Source organism: Copadichromis virginalis, linkage group LG13 (assembly GCF_057382275.1).
Source record: "Copadichromis virginalis isolate Kocher_CV1m ecotype Utaka linkage group LG13, C_Virginalis_male_GT1.1, whole genome shotgun sequence".
Lineage (NCBI taxonomy): Eukaryota > Metazoa > Chordata > Actinopteri > Cichliformes > Cichlidae > Copadichromis > Copadichromis virginalis.
In genome coordinates this window covers 3,818,557-3,839,665 of record NC_140630.1, presented here as the reverse complement: position 1 = coordinate 3,839,665, position 21,109 = coordinate 3,818,557, and the positions used below count along the sequence as shown (strand labels likewise).

Genomic DNA, 21,109 nt, shown 5'->3' with positions numbered 1-21,109 from the left:
TCACGTGTGAAGTCAGTTTTAAAGCGTTCGTGCTCGAGGTTCCAGCGGACTGAGGCCTTTCACAGCATGTCTGAACCTCCTGGAATGCAGATATGTGATAAACTGCCTTTAGAGGTCAACAAGTTGCAGGACTGCATGCAGCAACTTTTCCCGTATCTTTCACTCTCAGAAAAAACACATTTCTACACAAGTGTAAGGGCCGCCCTGTTACAACAAGCTTCTTTCATTTCTGCCGACTTTTATGCTCAGTGTCAATTTTTGCACGGCCTTTGTTTTTTCCTCGTCAGCGAGTCTTTTCGCGGCGTGCAGATGAGCACTTCAGAAGTTGTCGTGATGTGCTTTTCATAACCGGAACTGTTTTGAGTCGCTGTCTGCTTCAGTGTGGGTCGTGTGCTACAAAGCAGGATTTGGGGCTCAGCGAGGTGACTTCAGGGTTAACCCTGAGTTTTCAGGGTCACAAAGTTTGTTTTTTTTTTGACTTCCTGCTGGGGTGTATCGCCATGGTAACTTAAGCCACACACCAAATATTCACCTGAGCAGATTATCATTAAAAGCCAAAATCAACACACATAAAAACCATCACATAGCGACTAATCTGTTAGCGTCACGTTTCCTGGACGATCCATCAAACCTCGACTCTGTGGGACGACAACGGTAAGGTGTTCAGTTTATAGAAACGTCTTTCCTTCATGAGCATCACTGAGAAATGTGCTTATGTAGCTGTCTTATTCCTTGTTTTTCCACTTAGCTGAGAGTCATTTTAAAACCATTAACCTGCACACTATTACATCTTGTACAAAGCCTTGGTACCAGGTTGAATTTGACTGTTGTTTTAATTGTTCCTCACTCGCTCTCAGACTGTTTAACGCTGCGGGGCTTCAGCTGAATGACATCTAAACAACATGGAAACTTAACTACATGTCACATGTTTAAATGATGGTGCTGTGAGAGTCGTCTCACTTACAGCAGAGATTTTTATTGCGATACAGCTGTGACGTGCTTTTGCTCTCGCTGCTGGCGTGGCTCTGTGCCTTTTGTGATGTCGCTCCTTATTTTAACCCACATCACTTCTGATTGGCCTGTTCATGGTCACCTTTCATGTGAGGTGATTTACAGCTGATGGCTCGGCTTTTTGATTTGATAACACTCAGCAGTTGTGCCAACTGGCCTCGACACCTTTATTGTAACAGGCGGAGAAGCCTCGATCGCCAGACCTTGTGACATTTCTCTCTGGAGTGATGATGAAGTGACCCTTGACCTTAAGCCCACATGTGGTCCCGCAGGTTTCGAGCGGCTGTCCGTCAGTCCTGGAGTCCTCTGAGATTTCCACAGAGGAGGGCAGAATGAGTCGCTTCCCTCGGCCTGAGCTGGAGATCTCCTTCAGCCCGCTGCAGCCCAACCGCATGGCTCTGCGCCGGCAGGGAGAGGAGGGCGCCGTCACCGTCAAAATCACCCGCTCAGCACGCAAGAGGAAGAGCGGCGAGATGGAGAAGGTAAGAACCTGTAAAATGAAAGCTGCTCGTCATCAGGATTATCGAGGAAGTAAAAATCATAAATTAGGTTTGTTTTTGTTATTGGCTGAACTTTGCATTTAATATTTCCCACATTTCCAAACAGGTGCAAAATAGTGCGCACGCAAACATCACACTTTAAATGAATCCACACTCGTAACAGTGCGTCCCTCTAGGTTTCCCAGAAATAAATCAAATGGGGGGAAAAACCCAACTGCACACAGAAGCCTGAGCCGTGATCCAGTTACAGTTTCCAGGTACAATCAGGGGTGAGGGTTGTTTATTTCTCCACCATGTTGTGTTCAGAAAATCTTCTCTCAGCTCCATTAATCCAGCCGGTGCAGGCTGAGCATGGTTGTCCTAACACGTACCTTTTGCAGCAGCAGCTGTAAACAGTGTTAGATTTGTTGCTTTCTCTCCAGCAAAGAGAAAACGAACAGCTGTGACGTGAAAGTCAATTTATGCTTCTAGGAATTTCTGCACTTCATAGTCTAACAGTAAAGCAGGCAGCAGCACAGTTATTCAAGTTTTGTTTTTTCTAGTTGGTTTGTAGTTTTATTTCATTTCAAGTTTTTATTTTGCATTTAATTTCACTTCAGTTCATTTCCAGATTTGCTTGTTTCAGTTTTTGTTGTGTTACTGTCATGCACGGTGTTTGTCAGGCAAGACTTCAGTTCACAGCTTTGTGGAAGGCAGTTGGCTCAGTCCTGCAGACGAGCTCCATAAAAAATGTCTGTAGTTTCTACACAGATGCACAGAAGCCCTTAAATTAAAGCTAAAAGTCTGCGCTTCGGTCGGGTTTGACTGGTTGCTAATTTAAAAGCTTCCTGGTGTTTTTAATGCTCTGCTGGATCTTTGAGTGGTTGGTTGGTGACGAAGACGTTTTGCTGATGTTTTTCAGAATCACTCTGACGTAAATGTTTCCTGAAACATCTGCAACAGAGCACCGCCGCAAATGACCACACACAACACAGATGCACATAAAATGTGTCCAGTAGAAAACATTTTTCAAGGACCAAAAAAAAAGTACTTTTTATTTAACATATTTCCCACAACGGTCCCACAAAGAGCTCCATGTAACTGCCAGGAGCTCAACGTGTAGTCTGCATACTGTGTAGGCAATGTGTGACTCACACAAGTAACAAAGTCGATCCATTCCCATCTGTGCCATCTGGAAACGGATCACATAAGTTTTCATCCTGTGAAATGGTCAGCGCCGCGGATGCTCTGTGATGCTCTTGGAAACCAGTCCCAGAGTGGGCTGAAGGGGCTTCGTAGAAACGGCTCTCAGACGGAGGCATGTATAGAAAAGTGAAACTGCACTGGAAGCTGAGCAGAACTGTGGACCTGCGCTTGGGTCGCTCGGTTGGCTTTGACCAATCCGAAGGAAGCACATGTAAATATTAAAGGGAACATGAATACGTGCACACACCTCTGGTGGTGCATTAAATTGTACAACTTCAGTTTGTTGCAGAGAGGAAGCAAAACCAATGTGTGTGCATCTAAAGAAAACATAACAATCATTCAGAGCGAAATATGGAAATAGAATATTTTAAACATCGAGTACGGTTCATTTTTAGCGCCAATAACATTATCCAAGTGATTCCTTCAGATGTAACGCATTCAGTGCAGATGATAAACACCAACACATGTAGCAGCCACATATGACACTCATTCATCATAAATACCAGGAGAAACACTCAAACTTCCTCCCTGAGAACACGTTAAACGACCCCACACTCACAAGCAGACGAGGTCGAGTGCAGTTTATTCGCTTCATTCGACGTATCGCTCTTCCTGTCTTTGGCACAAAAGATTAATGCTTGTTGCAGACCTGTGTGTTACAGATCATTCACTCCTTCTGTCACGCTGACAGACTATTTTGAAAACTTAACATGGCTGTGTTCAAGAAAATAATTTTTTAAAAATATGTTGATGTAAAGTGAAAAATAACACACTGCAAATAGTTCTTTGTTTTGTTTTTAATTGATGGCGACTCAGCCCAAAGTCGGCGTTTCCTTTCTCTGTCAGGATCGGGGGTATCCTAAATGATTTTTATATGTGCTTCCAAATATTGCCACACTGAAGTGTTCTGGTTTTCTCAATAACATTAGACGCAATTTTCCAGACCTGTCACCGTGTTGCTCCTATAAACGCCACGTTGTCCTTATTTCCATATAATCACAAGAGGCAATGTGTTTGGGAGGCGCTGATAAATCCAGAGTGCTGAGGCATGAAAGTGCCTTATGGCAGTAATTCATACTCACACGTGCTCAGTGTTTTTAAGTTTACTACTGACAAAGTTAGTTTAAAAGCAGCTTTGTTAAGACCCAACAGTAAAGTTTCCCATTTAGAGCATGCCAAACTTTGGGGTCGGGTCAGGTTAGCTCTAAGCCGTGTCTGGGTTAAGAAATGTCGTCTTCTTTGGTCATTACCCAGAGCTCGTGGTTGTAGGTGGTGGTAAGAACGTAGGATCTTTGCCTTTACACTCAGATCTCTCTTCTCTATACAGGAAGTCCTGAAAATGCACAAGAACCTTTTAAAGCAGCAGCATCGCTCGAACCCTTTAGTAGGATTTGGTTTTTAGTTCAGTCCAGCAAATCACACTGACGCTTTGCAGCAACGAGGAGCTGTTTATGGAGGCGATTTCATTGTGAGAATTCTGGTGTGTTTTGCACTTTTCTGTTAAAATGCACGACTCTGATCAGTCCACAACAAAAACTAGTTTGGGGGTTCCTGTGATGTAGAACTGTGGACTATATTTAACATCTCGACCTTATCCTGGCACGTCCACACATTCAGGTTTTGTCACAGTGACAACAGCAGCATGCAGCTCGTATAAAAGCTGACTATCCTACATGACTGCACTGCTGTTACACGTTCCTCTCCTGCTGTGAAAACAACTCACTTTTGTGGTCATCATATCTTTCAGTTTGACATCCTTGCTCATGGACTCGTTGGCACTATTTGACAGCAGATTTCACAGGTTCAGGCAACAATAGGAACTGTTTGTGACCAAGAGCAAGGGCATGAAGGATGATGTAAACAAACAGGATCAAATTTGGGCTTTGACCATACAGAGAAAAGTAAAACCAAATGTTAAAGGAAATTTGGTTTACAGAGATTTCTCAAACATTGAAACAACAATAGGACGATGAGCTTTCACAGATGAAAACTCATTACCTCTATAGTAAGGGAACATGGTGATGGTAGAAGGCAGCTTTCATTTGTGGGAGAAGTGCATTTCTCAAAAATAAAGTGTACAAAGACGTGCATTTTAATGACAGCAGTCACCTCAGGTTGTTGTCGTAGTTTTGTAACTGAATCTAACTAAAAAATGAATTAATACGTTTTATGTAAATGCTCTTCAGACTCCATTTGCCTGATCCGTCATGGCACTCGAGCCCTCTTCACTCCACAAAAAGCGCACCTTGTTGAATAAAAGATGAAGATCATATTGAGTTGGTACCAGGAGGAAAGCTATTTAGAAACTAAATGATTCAATGTTGTGATGAAGCAACTTAAGATGTTCCTCACTCATGTGTTCTTCACTCAAACTTTTAAAAATTGGGGTTAAAAAAGGGCAGACGAGTAGGGCAGAGGATTATTTGCAATAGTAGTGCCAAGGAGGTACTCGAGTGTTCGGCGCTGAGACCGCGTAATGGTCTGTGTGAGCTAGAGCTCCGGTCGTGTCGTCCGACCACGTCTGTTGGACAATACTATTAATGCCGTTCAATGGAAAACAGACAATAGAACTTATTTTGAGGTGACTGCTGTGACACCAGTGCTGCTGGTTTGGCCCCATACTCCTCTCTCATCTCCTGACAGTGCGGCAGTTAGTTAAATCTGATTTTATAACATCAAGCAAATTATATGGAAACCGAGACCTTCAACAGCTGTACTCACGTGGAAAAATGCCCTTTTAAAGAGGGAGAGCGCTCCAGTAGAACCAGATGTTTGGGAACGCAGACCACAAACAAAGAACACACACATTATTATAAAATGGATTGCAATAGAATTAGTGGTTACTATAATGTGTTTGAATTTGTTCAGCACTTTGTTATAAGGTTACAATATTAAGCATTATTAAGGTTGGTAAGGGTTCATACCCCTGGGAAGGTATTAGCAAGTGTTTCATTCATCATTTATGTAGCATTACTACTTCTTAGTGTGCCTTTTGTAATTATACATGTATTATTATGACAATGATCACGATTACTCCTTACATATTTACAGCATGTTCAGCAGTGATAGCTGTACATGCTGTAACAGTAACAGCAGGATAGATGTATCTGTGTTCATACATGACATACTAAAGAAGAGTCATGATATAGAAATGATGAGTCATTTACAGCAGGTACTCCTGCTGCTGTTTTGGTACCAGCAGCAGGAGTATTTACACCGGGGTAAGAGCCGTGCGATGGAACCCAAAGTAATTCCACTAATGACTGTTGTTCTGCTGACTGGGCTCAGTTCAAGAGAGAAAACTGGAACAAAAACAGAAGGCAGGGAAGTAATGAAAAAAAAGATGAATGGCTTTGTGTTGGGAAGGGGCTGAACCGATGTGACGTTACATCAGATTTTATTCTCGGTATCTGGGGCGCTTCAGTCAACATTTATGAACATGAACACCGGTTTTAAAAGGCAGTCTAAAAAAACCCTCACAGAGACGCTGAGACAAATTCTGCACTAGATTTATTTGTTTGTTTGTTCTAAACAATGAGACGGTCTAATAAAAATCCTCAGTTAAAGCCCAAATGTTTCATGGAGTAGAAAACATCAACGGAGGCATCCTCATCTGTGCAAACAGAAAAATAAGGCGGGAGGTTGTGGAAGAAGAAGGTATACAGGAAACAAATGAGGGGGAGGAAAGTTTTAAAATCAGAGTGAACTGGGCCAGTATAAATTTGAGGAAAAGTGCAGAGGGAGGCAGAGGCAGCGCAGAAAATTGAGAGATTGGTTGAGGGTAAGGAAGGAGAATGTCAGCCAGGAAGGAAGAAAAGAAACAAGGCAGACGGGAATCACAGAAAAGAGACAGCAGAAGGAACACAACAGCACAGTCGAGAGGATGGTAGGAGGAAACGAGGGGAGGCAGGGAGGAAAGAGGAGAAGAGGAAGATAAAAGTAGCAGGCGAGCAGAGACGAGGGGTGGAGGGAGTTTGGATGGCAAGATGAAAGGAGGGATTGTGGGTAGGGCTGTCGGATAGGAACACAGACTAAGAAGCAACGAGGGAGGGTAAAAAGCGCAGCATCTGACACGGCGGTGACAGTTACTGCTAACCTCACTGTGCTCGTAATGTTGGCTTCCATTAGAACAACTCTTATTAGCTTCATCGGGCATCTTTTAAAGTGTGTACACTTACTGCACCGTGCTCATCCACCGCTGTGTTTTATTGTCTTTGCACAATAAAGCCTTGCATTACCTCTGACATGTAGGACGTACTAACTAACAGGGATATGCTCAGAGTGGATTTGTTATGCTAATTTCCAGCTCCATAGTAGTCCTTAGACTGCACTCCAGTAAAATCTTGACTCATCTTATATTTGACCTAATGCAGACCAAAAACACATTGTGGCATCTGAACTTGCAGGTAAGGAGATCAGGTCATGGTTCTGCCACTAAAGCAACATGTTGTCTGCTATCAAGCTGGAAATGTTGCAGATCGTAACACCTTCAGGTGTTTCTCTTTGAGCCTTTTTCCATTAAAGCTGTGATGTTTCGCCCCATAGTCAGATATGCATTTTTATTGTCTTTTTTTCCTCTGGCTGGGAAAGTCTGCAAATACCACGGGAGGGATGTTTACGTCCTCCTGTCTCTCCCCACATCATAGGTGGATGCACACTTCCTTATGTGAAGCAGTGGTGTGGTTGGTGGGTTTAGATTGGTAGAAAGATAAGTTTTAATTTGAAACAGTGAGGTTTGCAGATTCATGTTTTATGTATTTGTTTTGATGATTTCTGGAAAGTGACATTGCTTCTGAATTTTATATCTTTGTGGTATTTTGAGCGCCAGCAGTTTTATTAGTTTGATTATATCAAAGGAGACGGAATCTCTCTGATGTGTCCCAAACTGGGCAGCGCACACCAATGCAGTGTGGACAAAGTGTGTACATTTAGATACTAGCGCAGAACAATTTGTTCAGTTTCTGTCGTCACCGTAACATCATGTCTAAAACTTTGCAGAGTGAGTAAAGACGAGTCGTCTTGATGCATTGGCTGCTGTGATTGCAGCCATTCCCCAACTGTGTGAATGCTACTCGCGGTCTTTGATCAGTGGGCTTTGGTCAGTGGATGTTGATCAATGGTCATGAGAATTTGCATAATTAAGATTAAGGAACTGACCTCCCAGCCCATTGTTCCTTCAGTGGGCTGGTTTCAGTCATTATGCAAATGTACTGTTTATAAGATTGAAACCTGCAGTCAGCTAAGACTAAAGAAGTCACCTGGATGAGTGACCAAACGTTTCTCCCACTGAAAACGTCCAGATGAACAGAATCAACTTTTGGAGGCAACGATGAGTCATTTTCTGAGATGAAGGCCGTGTGAGGCCTTTGTGCTCCCACATGTAGGTTTGTTTCCTCCATCATTTTAATTATTACAACCTGCCATCAGTTACTGACATTTACTCTTCTTTTTTTTTTTTTTTTTTTTTGGCCTGTCCCGTTTGGCTCTTTTGCATCAGAATTGTTGTCTAAAGGCAAAGAAAGATGCCCAACGGATTTACTTTACCAAATTGACCATCCCAGCCTTGCCGTAATGGTCCATTTGATTCACCTTTTATTGTTTATTTTATTTTCACTTACTGAATACGGGACAGACTTGACTGGGGGAAAGAAGGGGAGAAAGAAAGAGGGAAAGAGAAACAGCTGAGAAGAGGGACGGGGGAGAAGGGCAAAAACCAACAGAATGAGCAGAGAAAAAAAAAATGCATATATCAATCACCTGGATCACCTGCTGAGAAAGAAAAAAGAAAACAAGCAGAAGAGAACAAGAGTAATAGAATAAACAACATCACAATGATATATGGGAATATGACAGTAAATACTAAATATTAAACATTATTGTGCAGCACATAAGATCAACAGAACACAGTGTGCTTTGAGGTAGGAGCCAAAAAGGGTGTAGTTTGTGGGTGTGATCACCCGTGTGTACACCTGTGAGCATGGACGCGCTTGTTTTTTGTTTTTTTAAAAGGTTCCTTCATGTAATAATCTGCTAGAGGGTGTGGGGGGGCCACAGCCCCGTCCTCCAGGGTATGAAGCAGGTATGGAGGAGATCCAGGCCCCAGACATCCAGAGGCCCCCAGAACACAAGAGACCAAGGAAGACCAACAGAGGGGCAGCTGCGCCACTGTCCCAGAAAGAGCTGAGGAGAGTCCCAGATGAGGGCTCACTCAGCAGCCGCGGAGCAGAAGCCAGGGGGGGTTGCAGTGACGCGCCCGTGAGCTCCGCCGGCAGCCAGCCGTGCCTGAGTGACCGAGCCCCAGGCCGAGAGGCCGGGGGCACCCCACCTCCGAAGTGGCCCGAGCGAGCCCCAGGCTCCAGGCCCCGATAAGCGGCCGCCAAGGAGTGAGCCGGTGTGTACCCGGACGCCCATCCCCGGACACAAAGAACCACCAACGCACCGATGTCTGAGGGGGTCCGCCACTGGCAGGGGAAGTGGTGGTAGGGGGAGATAGGCCTCCAAACCTTGGGGGGCCTGAGATGTCCCCAGAGAGGTGGCGCCTGACACCCAACCTGACATATAGACACAGAAATACAGGCACACACAGACACAAACATCCATTCCCACCCTCATGCTCTCATATGCACTCACTCCACACTCAACCAACGTGGAGACAGACATAAAGAGACGCTGTACACACGATCACACTCCCCAAGCGTACTCTACAAACCGGGTCTAGGTACCCTTGCCCCTGGAGGGGGGAACTGCACCCAGACCCAGGTGGTGTTTCCCTTTTCCCTGCGGTGGGGGGAGGCAGACCACCCCGACTCCGCAGCAGCAGGGAGGCCCCACACCCCAGACTGCAGTCGGACGGCCAACTCCTCCTCCTAGCCCCCCCGCTCCAGCAGGTCGCAGAGAATGGTAGTGTTCTAAGGTGCAATTAAAACCCAGGAGGGCTTGGAGCTACCTGCCAGAGAGCAGCAGGTAAGCGCATAGTCCCTCCTGCTAGCCCTCAATATCTACGTGTATTTAACATTGAGAGGTGGGCAACGACGCCAGGGGTGAGGTGTACACCCTGATGGTAATTTGGACTCCGTGTATCGTGCCCACCCCCAAGATTCTATATGTATGTGTAATGAGAGTGTGAGTAATGTGAATGTCTAAGTTGTGGGATAAAATTGAGGCAGAGGCAGCCAGAAGGGGACGGGGGGGGGGTAGCCATTTACTCTTCCTATGCATCCAGTGTGGAGTGGATTACAGTGTACTGTGGCTGCATTGGCTTTGTTATTTTTATTTTTTTGTGACACTCTGTGTCAAAAACAACTCATGTTCGTGGTAGCAAAATCCTTTCTCCCACCATTTAACATATAACTACATGCATTGAAACAATGCAGTGCTTGTTCTTTTAACCACAATAGGGTGTGTATGTTTTTGTATTGCTTAAAGTGACTCACAGCCAATGTTCTCCTGGGGTAGGGAATAAGTAGCGGATATTCGCTGGATCTTGTAGAGGCTCTGTAATTGACTAGTCGTGTATTGGCCCTTCAATCTGTCTCTCTGCGGGTCTGTGTGCCGGCAGGATCTTGGCCTATCTTTGATCCAGCTGAGAGCACAGGCGGAGAGCAGGTTCGTCACTGATTAATGGGATCACTCTTAATAGAGCCTCACAGAGGTCAAGGAGAGACTGAGAGTCGGGAACAAACAGACATATGAAGCCCTCACAGTGTCAGCTATTTTATTTTATTAAGCTCAGTTTCCTGAAGGAAAACCTTCATGTTCAACACAAATGTAGTAGATTAGTCAGAGGTGGAATTTGAGGTTTGATTTAGTGCTTATCTGCCACATTATTAATAGATTAGCAATTATTTCTCTTCCCTCTTGATCTGAAAGCCGACGTGAGCGTGGCGAGTAAAAATGAAACTTAGCAAGGGTCATTCGTAGAGGAGCTCTTTTCAGCTTTAAACTGGTTAGTAAATAATAAATTAAATATTAGCGGTGGTAGGCTCTAGGAAATATTTGAGCAAAATAGAATTTTAATTATAGCCTGTTTAAAAAGATCAGTGCGAAGTTCAGTTTTGCAACAGCCTGCAAATGATGCTGTACAGTGTCGGAGCTGGGTGATGTGGAGAAAAGTGGCAGCAGTATGAATACACAGTATGCATCTTTTTACAAACAAACACGTTACAATCACTGTTGTTAACAATGAATGTGTCATTTCGAAGCTCACAGTATAAACCATGTTGTTAGGTGGGGTTTTACCATAGATGGTGTAAAGATGGACGCGGCCACTGATGTTACCCGTGGGCGACTTATTTTAGAACTTAAATGCCACTGACAGCAGGAGATATGTAGTTCACTGACACTAATGTCTTTCATTAGACAGGAACACACACACACACACACACACACACACAGATCTGTACATAGTGTGTGTGTATTCCTGTCTAGCTATCTTTGTGAGGACCGAAATCTGCATTCTGCTATACTTGTGAGAACCAACAGTCACTTGTGAGGACACACAACCCGGTCCTCACAAATTTGAAGGCATTTAAAGGCATTTTTGAGCCTCAAAATGTGGTTCTAGTGTCAGGGTTACAATTAGGTTATGGTTAGGGTTAGGCAATCATTTTTAATGGTTAGGGTAAGGGGCTAGGGAAACCATTATGTCAATGAAGGTCCTCACTAAGATAGCTGAACGGGGTTGTGTGTGCGTGTGTGTGTCTGCGTGTGTGCGTGCGTGATCAGCATCCCCGTTATCATCAACCTCAGGCTCAGCTTTTCTTTGTGTGGTGCTACACACCCCAACACCCATAACACATCAACATAAAACAAGCTCATTCTGTTCATACAGATAGCAGCATTAATCAAAATGAACAATAATCACGTAAATACAGTAAAAGAAGCGTTTTTAATAAACATTATTTATCCTCAAGTATAATTTCTGATTGACTCTTTTACGTCACGTCTCATTTACATTCATTTACTTTAGTTCCAAGATCGGGGTTCTAAGATTTCACCCATATTCACGCAGCACATACACACCCTGCCATCAGCTGTCTCTGTTTCTGTTCTTACTGGTTTTTATATTAGTGTCTTAAATATCTTTTTCTGTGTATATAACATTGGTATATTGCTATTTTATCTAAATGTCACCAAACCTCCCCCCCACCACACTGCAATAAACTGAGCAAAAAAATATTAATGCAATATTTTTTTCCTCTAACAAACTATATCAATAATAATTCCAAATAGAAGAATTCCTGATATGACTACCTGATCATAACTGCAATAACTTTTCAGTACAGACACGCCTTTCAGCTCTAATGGAGCAGAACGAAAAAAAAGTCTCTTGGCTGCAGAAGACACCGACCTTATTGCTCCCTGAGCCACACAAGCCTTTAAATCTTTAGCCGTGTTTCTGCTGCATCCAGGTTGTTTTCTCCTTGGCTAAATTCAATGGTCGAGGCTTTCCAACAGAATGTGCTGAACATTGAGGTGCAATGGCATGCACATACTGCACACAGTGTTAATATTAACATCCTCAGGCCTGTGTGAGTAATGTTTATAATAGTGAGAGTGTGCATCTCCAGGCACACATGAGAGAAACTATTTGTTTTGAGCATAAAACATGACTGCAGCGGGGAGATGGGGACCCTTTGGGGTGCTGGGTCTTGAAGAGACTCTGCATAGCGTCATAGGCCACCTGTAACTGAAGTGTAAAAAAATGTTTGTTTCTTTTTAAAATGCCAGGAAGCATTAAACCGTGTCAGTGCATCCTCCTCTGATAACCTGCCCACAAAGATAAAAGTTAAGTGTTTATATTTCGTGTGTCCTCTCCTCGCTGTGCAGAGAACCTCAAATTAGCAGGTGAATTTTAAGAAGACAGACGTGTCGGGTGGATAACCTGTGGACTCGAACACGTTTACCAGAAACGCCACAGCTGACATTTTCTGCACAGTCTCTTTGTTTTCTGTACCACTGCCATCCTTTCAGTAAATATCAGGCTAAAGGCAGGAGCCACACTCATTAGTATTGGTTAACACACTGTTAGTTTAGTCAGTTAACAAACAGTCCTGGAAGTCCAGGAATATAAAGGGATTAGTTGTGGTCCTTCTACAGCAGCAAACCTCGGATTGTGCTGGGAAGGTTTTGCAGCCGAGTGAGAAGTGCCGCTGAAGAAAATAAGCCAAATGAAAGTCTGAAGCCACGATCCTCAGCTGGAAAAGAGTGGATGACCCACTCCAGATGGAAAATGAGTTGGTGCCTGTGGAAGAGTTCAAGCATCTCTGAGTCTGTTCACGAGTGAGGGGAGAGCATAGCAGGTGATGCAGACACTTCACCTCGCTGCTGTAGCTGAGAGAGCTGAGCATGAAAACAAAGCTGATCTACGTTCCTACCCTCACCTATAGCCATGAGCTGTGGGTGCTAATCCAAAGAATGAGATTGTGGAGTAAAGATCTTTTCCACATCAAAAGAAGGGAGGTGAGGTGTTTCTAGCAGCTGACTGGGACGCCTCCTGGAAGCCTATTAGAGGAGATGTTTTTGGCAGGTCCAGCTGGAGGAGATCCCGGGTCAGACCCAGGGCAGGCTGGGTATCTTGGCTTGGGAACGCCTCAGTGTCCCTGGGGAGGAGGTGTGAAGTTTGTACCTTTGTTTCCAGTCAGACACGTTTGTGCTGTTTATCCGCTTTAGAAATTGGAGCCTTTTCTGAAACCCCAGTGTTATAAGACCTCGCCATCAGAATCGCAGTTTAATGTTTCCAGCATTTCTCTCGTTATTTATTTTCTTGTTTATTATTTAAATTGCATTTGCACCTAAATATCATTTTTTCAATTTTCAGAGTAATTTTCAGTTTACAGAATTTAAAAAAAACGTTCTCAAACATGCACAAGAAGCTACCACAGAACACAAAAAGAATTCAGTAATAATTCTAAATGAGCTCTTATTAAGGTTCAAGGTTCTTTATTTGTCACATGCATAGTTATACAAGTATAACACACAGTGAAATGTAGCCTGACACGCTCCTCGACATGTGCAAAAATGGGGGGGGTGGGGGTGTAGAGGAAGAACATTATATATATCTACATATAGTATATACACTGGGTGAATGTGCAGTAGTAGTATTACTCAGCTGAATAAACAGTAAAGGGTGCAATACTGATGTTTTTACTACAAGAACACAGTTAAAGGAAATGTACTCAGTGTTTTATCCAAATTATATTCTAAACGTTGAATACTCTGTAGAATACTCGACATGTTACATTGTAACATTTTAACACCTTTTCCCCTGTTTTTCAAAGTCTTGTGTTTTCAGGAGGAGTAAGCGGCGAACAAAAACTGAGGTACCTGATTATTTCTATATTATAAGCCCAGAAACATCCACTCTCATGTTTTTCATCATCATTCGCCTCATTAGTGTATATTTCACTCCTGGATCTAATACAGTTCTAACTCACCATTTTCCCATTATGAACACGTTACATCATTTAGTAAATCCACTTTGCAGAATCACATCTAAGCATTAAGTGTGTTGAGTGACCTGAAGGCTGCATAAATGCGAGGTGTGATCAGAAACGTCTGCCACACGGCCGTCTCTGCAAAGACCGTCTTTGATTTCATTAACAAGGTCGTGCAGCTCAGGAGCGTTCCAGCGCTGCCCGAGTTTCTGTTCAGGCCACTGCTGTATGTGCACATCTGCTCTTTCACTATGGAGCCCCGGCAGAGAGCAAACATCAGCATCTGTGAAATGAACCCAAACTATGGCGTCTTTAGAGGAGTTTCGCTGGAATCCCCTGCCATATCGAAGCCCACAGGGGGGCACATGTTTGTGACCCTCACAGGGTCTGAGTGGCTCTCACACTCAAGATGATGATGATTCCACCAGATTCAAATACTGCTTGGTGTATTTATTTATTTATGTAAGGCTGAATACGTGACAGAGTATAGAACCTGATCAGTTTAAAGGCTTCACTCCAGATGTGAATTGAAAGTGCAAAACTGTGAAACATGGGTGATGGATGAACACTCCACATGTTTCTGGGTCACTCAACAGATCTGGATCACCTTGTCTTCTCTGCTAATTTAGGATTGAAAATGAAGGATTGCGGTTTGACACTGTAACAGGTCCAATCACGTCCCAGACACACAAGTGGGACAGACAGACAGAGCCGGGACTTCAGGGCAGCAGTCTGGAAGTAGCAGCTTTGCTGAAGGTGGTGTAGCACTGTCCAAGGATATGTTGAAGGGGAGACTGGGGCATGTTTAAACTGCATGTTTTTTGGTGACACAGAACCTGATAAAAACGCCTCGTGTAGGAGCCGTAAATCAGGAAACCTTTTTTACTGTGAACGAGTTTTAGTTTCTTCTTTGGCTCCAGGCCGACAGATGTTGGACTGAAAACCGTTAAAATGCAGTGCAGGAAACCACCCTTTCATCCAACATGCCGTGCATCAGTAAGATACGTTACGGATGGTGTAGCCCACCGAGGGTGTATCTGCATGCACATAATGTGATCGTTCCCAACAAGCGGAGTAAAGCATCACACCAAATGAGGTGTTTACATGGGCTGCCTGTTGAGGTGTTTCATTGATTTACTGGTTTCCATCCTACAGAGTAAAGTGTGACTAATGATCGGAGGCGCCACCTTCAGCATGATGCTGTAGTGTCACAGATTCCCTCCTCTATTTGACCTCTGAAACACATTTGTTCCATGATACAAACGGGCACACAGCTGCTTGGCTCGGATGAGGTTTTCCTCATACTTGATGTGATTTGTGCGGTCGGGAGAAAAGCAGATTAAGTTTTTATGTGTCATATGTAAAAATGTGGCTCATTAGGCACCGCTGGTGTACATGTTTCTAAACTCACAAAGGTGGGGCCTATTCCCTGCTCTGTTAGTTACAATAATGTTCAGTTACTGACGCAACTTCATGGCTGCAGGATGTGCTGTTGAACTGTATTGCATCATATCCAGGAAATTGTCTCTGTTAGCCTACCTACCCTCATTTAAACAGCAGTAGACAGTAGCACACCTGCTCATTAATAATTTACTGCAACAGAGTTCATCTGTCCGCTTAAAGGATTTCTTCTTTTTTCCCTTTGTAATCTGAATATGTGTCCGATTACTGTCTCCCCCGTGTTTTTTGCTACATAAAGATGTGCGGCAGCAGTAGATGCTGAAATTAATAAATGTTTACGACATTAAGACATTAGCAGGAACTACTTATCATAAAAATGCTTTGTAATTGTCTTTATTGAGGGGACATGGGGGCGTTTAGATGAAACACATGACAGTAAATGGAAACCGGTCAGTAAACCAACAATAAGTGACAAGCAAAGAAAAATATAACACTGGAAACCAGAGCAAAACAAATCTATTGTTTATAAATATGTAATTAGAGTTGTATTAAGCAGAGATCACACTCCTGAAGACTTCCCCCTCTCCTTGGTCTTAACTGCCAAAAAATGGCCTAAATTTGTTTGTTTTCAACCCGTTAATTTACACTGTTCTTGGTAGATTGTGTTGATCATTATTTAAGTGAACCGGAGGTCTCTGTGTTTATAAATGAGCACACTTCTACATTATGATATTTTCACCCCCTTCGGCAACTTTTGCAACTCCAGCTTCAAGCTCGTTTGGCCTAACTAGTAGATGTAGCTTGAGCCAGAGTCGTGACAGGTCTTTCCACAGCTTGCTGATTCTCATTTTAGCTGCAGGATAGATGGAGTTCAAATCATTCTTTTTTTTTTTCTGGGTGTTTAAAAAAGTAAAGTTTGTTTTTCAACATAAATTTTCTCTGTGAATGTTTTTAGTGTTTCAGTGCAAGAACATCACAGTAAGTACAGCGTTGCTCTGTGTTTGGTTTCCACAAACACTGCACGTGTATTTGTGGAGCTGTGCTGTTGTCCTCCGTCCTGCAGGGAGGTCAGCGTCGATGTGGAGCTACAGAGCGGTGCTCCTGGAACCTGCCGGGGCTCAGTTCAGTTCAAGGACACTTGAGCAAATAACTCAGGGTCAAAGTGTAAAATTATTATCACCGGGTCGCATGTACGACCACAGGCTTAAACTGACCCCTGACTTCTTCTTGTACTGCTGAACTTTCAAAATATAAGTCGGCACGATCCACTCAGCTTAGTATCTGCTGAGAAACTTCAGCTATGCTCATGGAGGTGGAACACTGGATATTCTTCAAGTAGCCCCATAAAGTAATAAATACCAATGCTGCTGGATCGGTAAATAAGCAGTTTCCTTATAAAATATATGGAATCTAATGGTGATATGTCAGTGTTGGGCTTCGAAGGGTTTTTATGAGAGAGAAGACAAATATGCTCCAGTTATGAGTTTTGACAATTTATTATTAAACTAGTAGAATTTCCGATTAGTTTTACATGCTGCCATGTTGGGCTGTTCGATATAACGATATATATTAGATGATGATATGAAAACGTCTTGTTTCATTTTAAGCTATCGTTTGTTTCATGGTGTCGCAAAAGAAACTGTTTATGGCAATATTTGTTTTCATCGCTTTGATGGTCGCTGTAGAAGTTCTTAAAGTTCTCTCTTTCTCTTATATTTAATATAACCACACTACCGACGGATAAACCTTAGAACACGCCGTGTACTAAATACAAAGGATATTGCGGCCGTTTCTACTTATGTAACACTCGACTCCAGGTACACGATGCCCAGCTGAAGACGCTTCACGCAAGTAGAGTTGCCTGAGATTCACAGAATATACAGAAAATGTAAAATTTTTGTGACTTATGTTGTTGTCGGGACGATAAACGTCTTATATTGGGATATGAGATTTTGGTCGTATCGCACAGCCCTACTGCCGTGGACCTCCTCTCTCTGGCTCAGAGACAAAAGGCTTCCACACCCAGACACTAAACGCTTTTATTGCACGTCACAGAAAAGTAATATTGACGTGATTGAAACAGTTTAGCGTGGCCTCCTCGGGTCTCATCTCGGGGCGTCTCTTATTTGGAGACGACCCTTTTGCAGGCAAAACTCCCGTTACCATGACAGCCACCTCTTGTGCACCGGTCAGGCCTGTAGATTTAAAGATGGAGGAAGAGTGCATTCCATAGGAGCAGATTTATGAGCGAGGCTACATCCCTGCGAGGGGGTCTGCCAGTATCAGAGTGTGCCGTGGAAGACAAAACACAACTACTGTGAGAAGAATGAGATGTTAGCCTGAGATTAGGTTTATGGTTAATTTCAGAAGCATCTGTTCTTGTTTTTCCATAGATTTTTCAGGATCAGTCAACATCCCAAACCTTGTTGAAGCAGTGACACTAATATTAATATCTTTGTTTGAATGGGGAGAAAGACGGCTCTCATGACGTGGTGACGGCCATGAATCGATTTTCCAAGAAAGCCGTTATGTTTGAAGTGCTCAGTGATTAGTTATAGGTGGAATCCTTCATCGCCACATTCTGGTATTTTCTTTTATCTATTCTAATGAAACACGGGCTGCATTTATATCTGCATCCTGTGTTTCATGGCTAAGTGTTGTTTTTATTATAAAAACATTAAATTATCATTATGGTGATGATTGCGCTCTTGTCTTGTTTTAGAATCAGATCTCAGTGCTAACGGCAAAGTGAAACCCTATTTTCAGAAAAGTTTCCATGCTGTGTAAAATGTTGGGATATATTTATCTGGAAACGGTAAACACAGTTAAATGCTGAAACAAATTGGTTTAATATGTTTGCATTTTGATTTTACATTTTTTGTGTTTCATCAGTAATCTACCCGGGGAAACCAAACGTTTCTTTAGTTTTACTCCTGGGAGATGAACTGAGCATGTATTTAAAATCACATGTATTCCATTCTTTGCGTGGTATAAAAGGTAAATTGCAATCACTCCATTTTTGGAAACGGGGTTGTTGTGTTCCTGCCATTCGTCTTGTTCTTCAGAGCAATTATGCTCTGGAATCATTTACATTAAATTGCTACTTCTTAAACGGAGTGCTCATATTTCATCGCTGACACCAGGCAGGCAGTTGCATGGTGAAGTGGCTTCTTCTCTGATGGGTTTGACATCTGCAGGCAGTGACCCAGCAGAGATTCGGCTCCCGATTTCATCAGCCTTCCAGACTTCTGCACCAATTCAATTTTTCTCTGAGATAATGGAGCATTGGCAGCTGATGCATGTATGCTGACACGCCACGTTCACGCACGAGCAAATAAGCCGCTTCTCCTTTTACTCTTAGCACGCAACCCTTTTTCCTTCTGCCTTCCCCGATTTTTCTCCTTTCAGTTTTTTTTCTTTTTTCTGTTAACCTCGGACCCCTTTCTCCACATACCCATTTCTCCCCCCCCCCCCCCCCCCCCCCCCATCTCATCTCTCCCAGCCAGCCATGTCTCTGTTCAGCAATGATTTATTGATGATGGTGCTTTCTGTAGTGGAAACATCAGTGCTAGCCCAGAAAGTCTTTACCTGAGTTTTTTGGTTGTATAATGTTGGCGTTGGTGAGGAGTCACTCTGATCCACACACTGATGCACTGTCCTATTTTAACTACGGCTCAAAAGTTACAGAAACCTTCATCTGACTCCATGAAAATACAAGTAATTGGAATATTAATGTCTTTATCACTTCAAATGTTATCAAACAGATTGACAGGCTTGAGATCCTGTGAGAGAGAGAACCACCTAACTGCTTCCTCTCTGCGTGCGGCGCTTGGAGCTCTGATTTGGCTCGCTGTTCTGTGGTAGGAGTAAACTGGCACCAGTGGAGCAGCGTCTACTGGATATGGCACGGTGCTAATCTAAATCTCTCTTGTCCTGCACAAACCTCCCACTTTGATACCAAAGCTCCCAAAACATCTCATTTCCTCCATCGCGTGTGACGGTTGTCATTAAGTGCTCCCACAGCTTTTATTCTACGTCTCACAAAGATTTCTCATCCTGTTCATGACATTTTGCTTTTTTACTCTTACGCTTTCTGACGTCTGCAGATTTGTCTTTTCCTGTTTATAACGTGGTTGGAGATATTGGTGTTCCTCTGCACTTCTGGCTAGAGGCCAGCTTCCTGTAAATATTCCCTGTGTTTTGTGGGTCCCATTTATTGAAGCTGCCAGTTGAAGGCCTGTTTATCAAACAAGAGTCTGATGTACTGTCCTCTTTCAGCTCTCCACCAGGACCTCCCACTTCTTCTTCTGCTTCTGCTTCAGGAAAGTTTGTAATTATCCAACAAAATGTGAGCAAAATGTCTCGTTTTGTTGGCAGTTTCCCACTTCATCACTCCGAACACAAACACTGACAGACTTCAGAAGAGAGAGATTCTTTTTTTCTGGCCCTTTTGTTCCTATTAAACTGCCCGTCACATGTTGATGCTCCAAAACCACAACTAGCCAAATGTATTGATTTTTTCCCCCTTTTTTCTTTAAATTTCATCCATCCATCCATCTTCATCCGCTTTGTCCGGGGCCGGGTCGCGGGGGCAGCAGCCTAAGCAAAGAGGCCCAGACCTCCCTCTCCCCAGCCACCTCCTCCAGCTTATCCGGGGGAATACCAAGGCGTTCCCAGGCCAGCCGAGAGATATAATCTCTCCAGCATGTCCTGGGTCTGCCCCGGGGCCTCCTCCCGGTGGGACATGCCTGGAACACCTCACCCAGGAGGCGCCCAGGGGGCATCCTTGTCAGATGCCCGAACCACCTCAGCTGGCTCCTTTCGATGTGGAGCAGCAGCTGCTCTACTCTGAGCCCCTCCTGGATGGCCGAACTTCTCACCCTATCTCTAAGGGAGAGGCCAGCCACCCTTCGGAGGAAGCTCATTTCTGCCGCTTGTATCCGCGATCTCGTTCTTTCGGTCACTACCCACAGCTCGTGGCCATAGGTGAGGGTAGGGACGTAGATCGACCGGTAAATTGAGAGCTTCACTTTTACACTCCGCTCCCTCTTCACCACGACGGACCGGTGCAGCGTCCGCATTACTGCAGCTGCAGCCCCAATCCGTCTGTCGATCTCCGGCTCCCTTCTCCCATCACTTGCGAACAAGACCCCGAGATACTTGAACTCCTCCACTTGTGGCAGGAACTCATCCCCGACCCGGAGTGGGCACTCCACCCTTTTCCGGCTGAGAACCATGGCCTCAGATTTGGAGGTGCTGATCCTCATTCCCGCTGCTTCACACTCGGCTGCGAACCGTTCCAGTGCGAGCTGGAGGCCTTCACCCGATGAAGCCAACAGAACCACATCATCTGCAAAAATCAGAGATGAGATTCTGAGGCCACCAAAGCGAAAGCCCTCCGCCACTTGGCTGCGCCTAGAAATCCTGTCCATAAAAATTATGAACAGAACCGGAGACAAAGGGCAGCCCTGGCGAAGCCCATCACCCACCGGGAACGAGTCCGACTTATTGCCGGCAATGCGAACCAAGCTCTTGCAACGGTTGTATAGGGATCGAATGGCCCGTAGCAATGGGCCA

The 21,109-nt window shown here is 44.0% G+C and overlaps 1 protein-coding gene across 3 annotated transcripts in view; it reads left to right on the top strand.

Moving 5' to 3' along the window:
* The window catches only part of kif20ba (kinesin family member 20Ba), a 76,978-nt gene that overhangs the window by 31,043 nt on the left and 24,826 nt on the right, over window positions 1–21,109 (top strand). For all 3 annotated transcript variants that reach the window (XM_085476970.1, XM_085476969.1, XM_085476968.1), the window contains exon 30: window positions 1,284–1,493. In XM_085476970.1, the coding sequence (XP_085333096.1) occupies window positions 1,284–1,493 (210 nt within the window). The remainder of the gene's footprint in view (window positions 1–1,283; window positions 1,494–21,109) is intronic.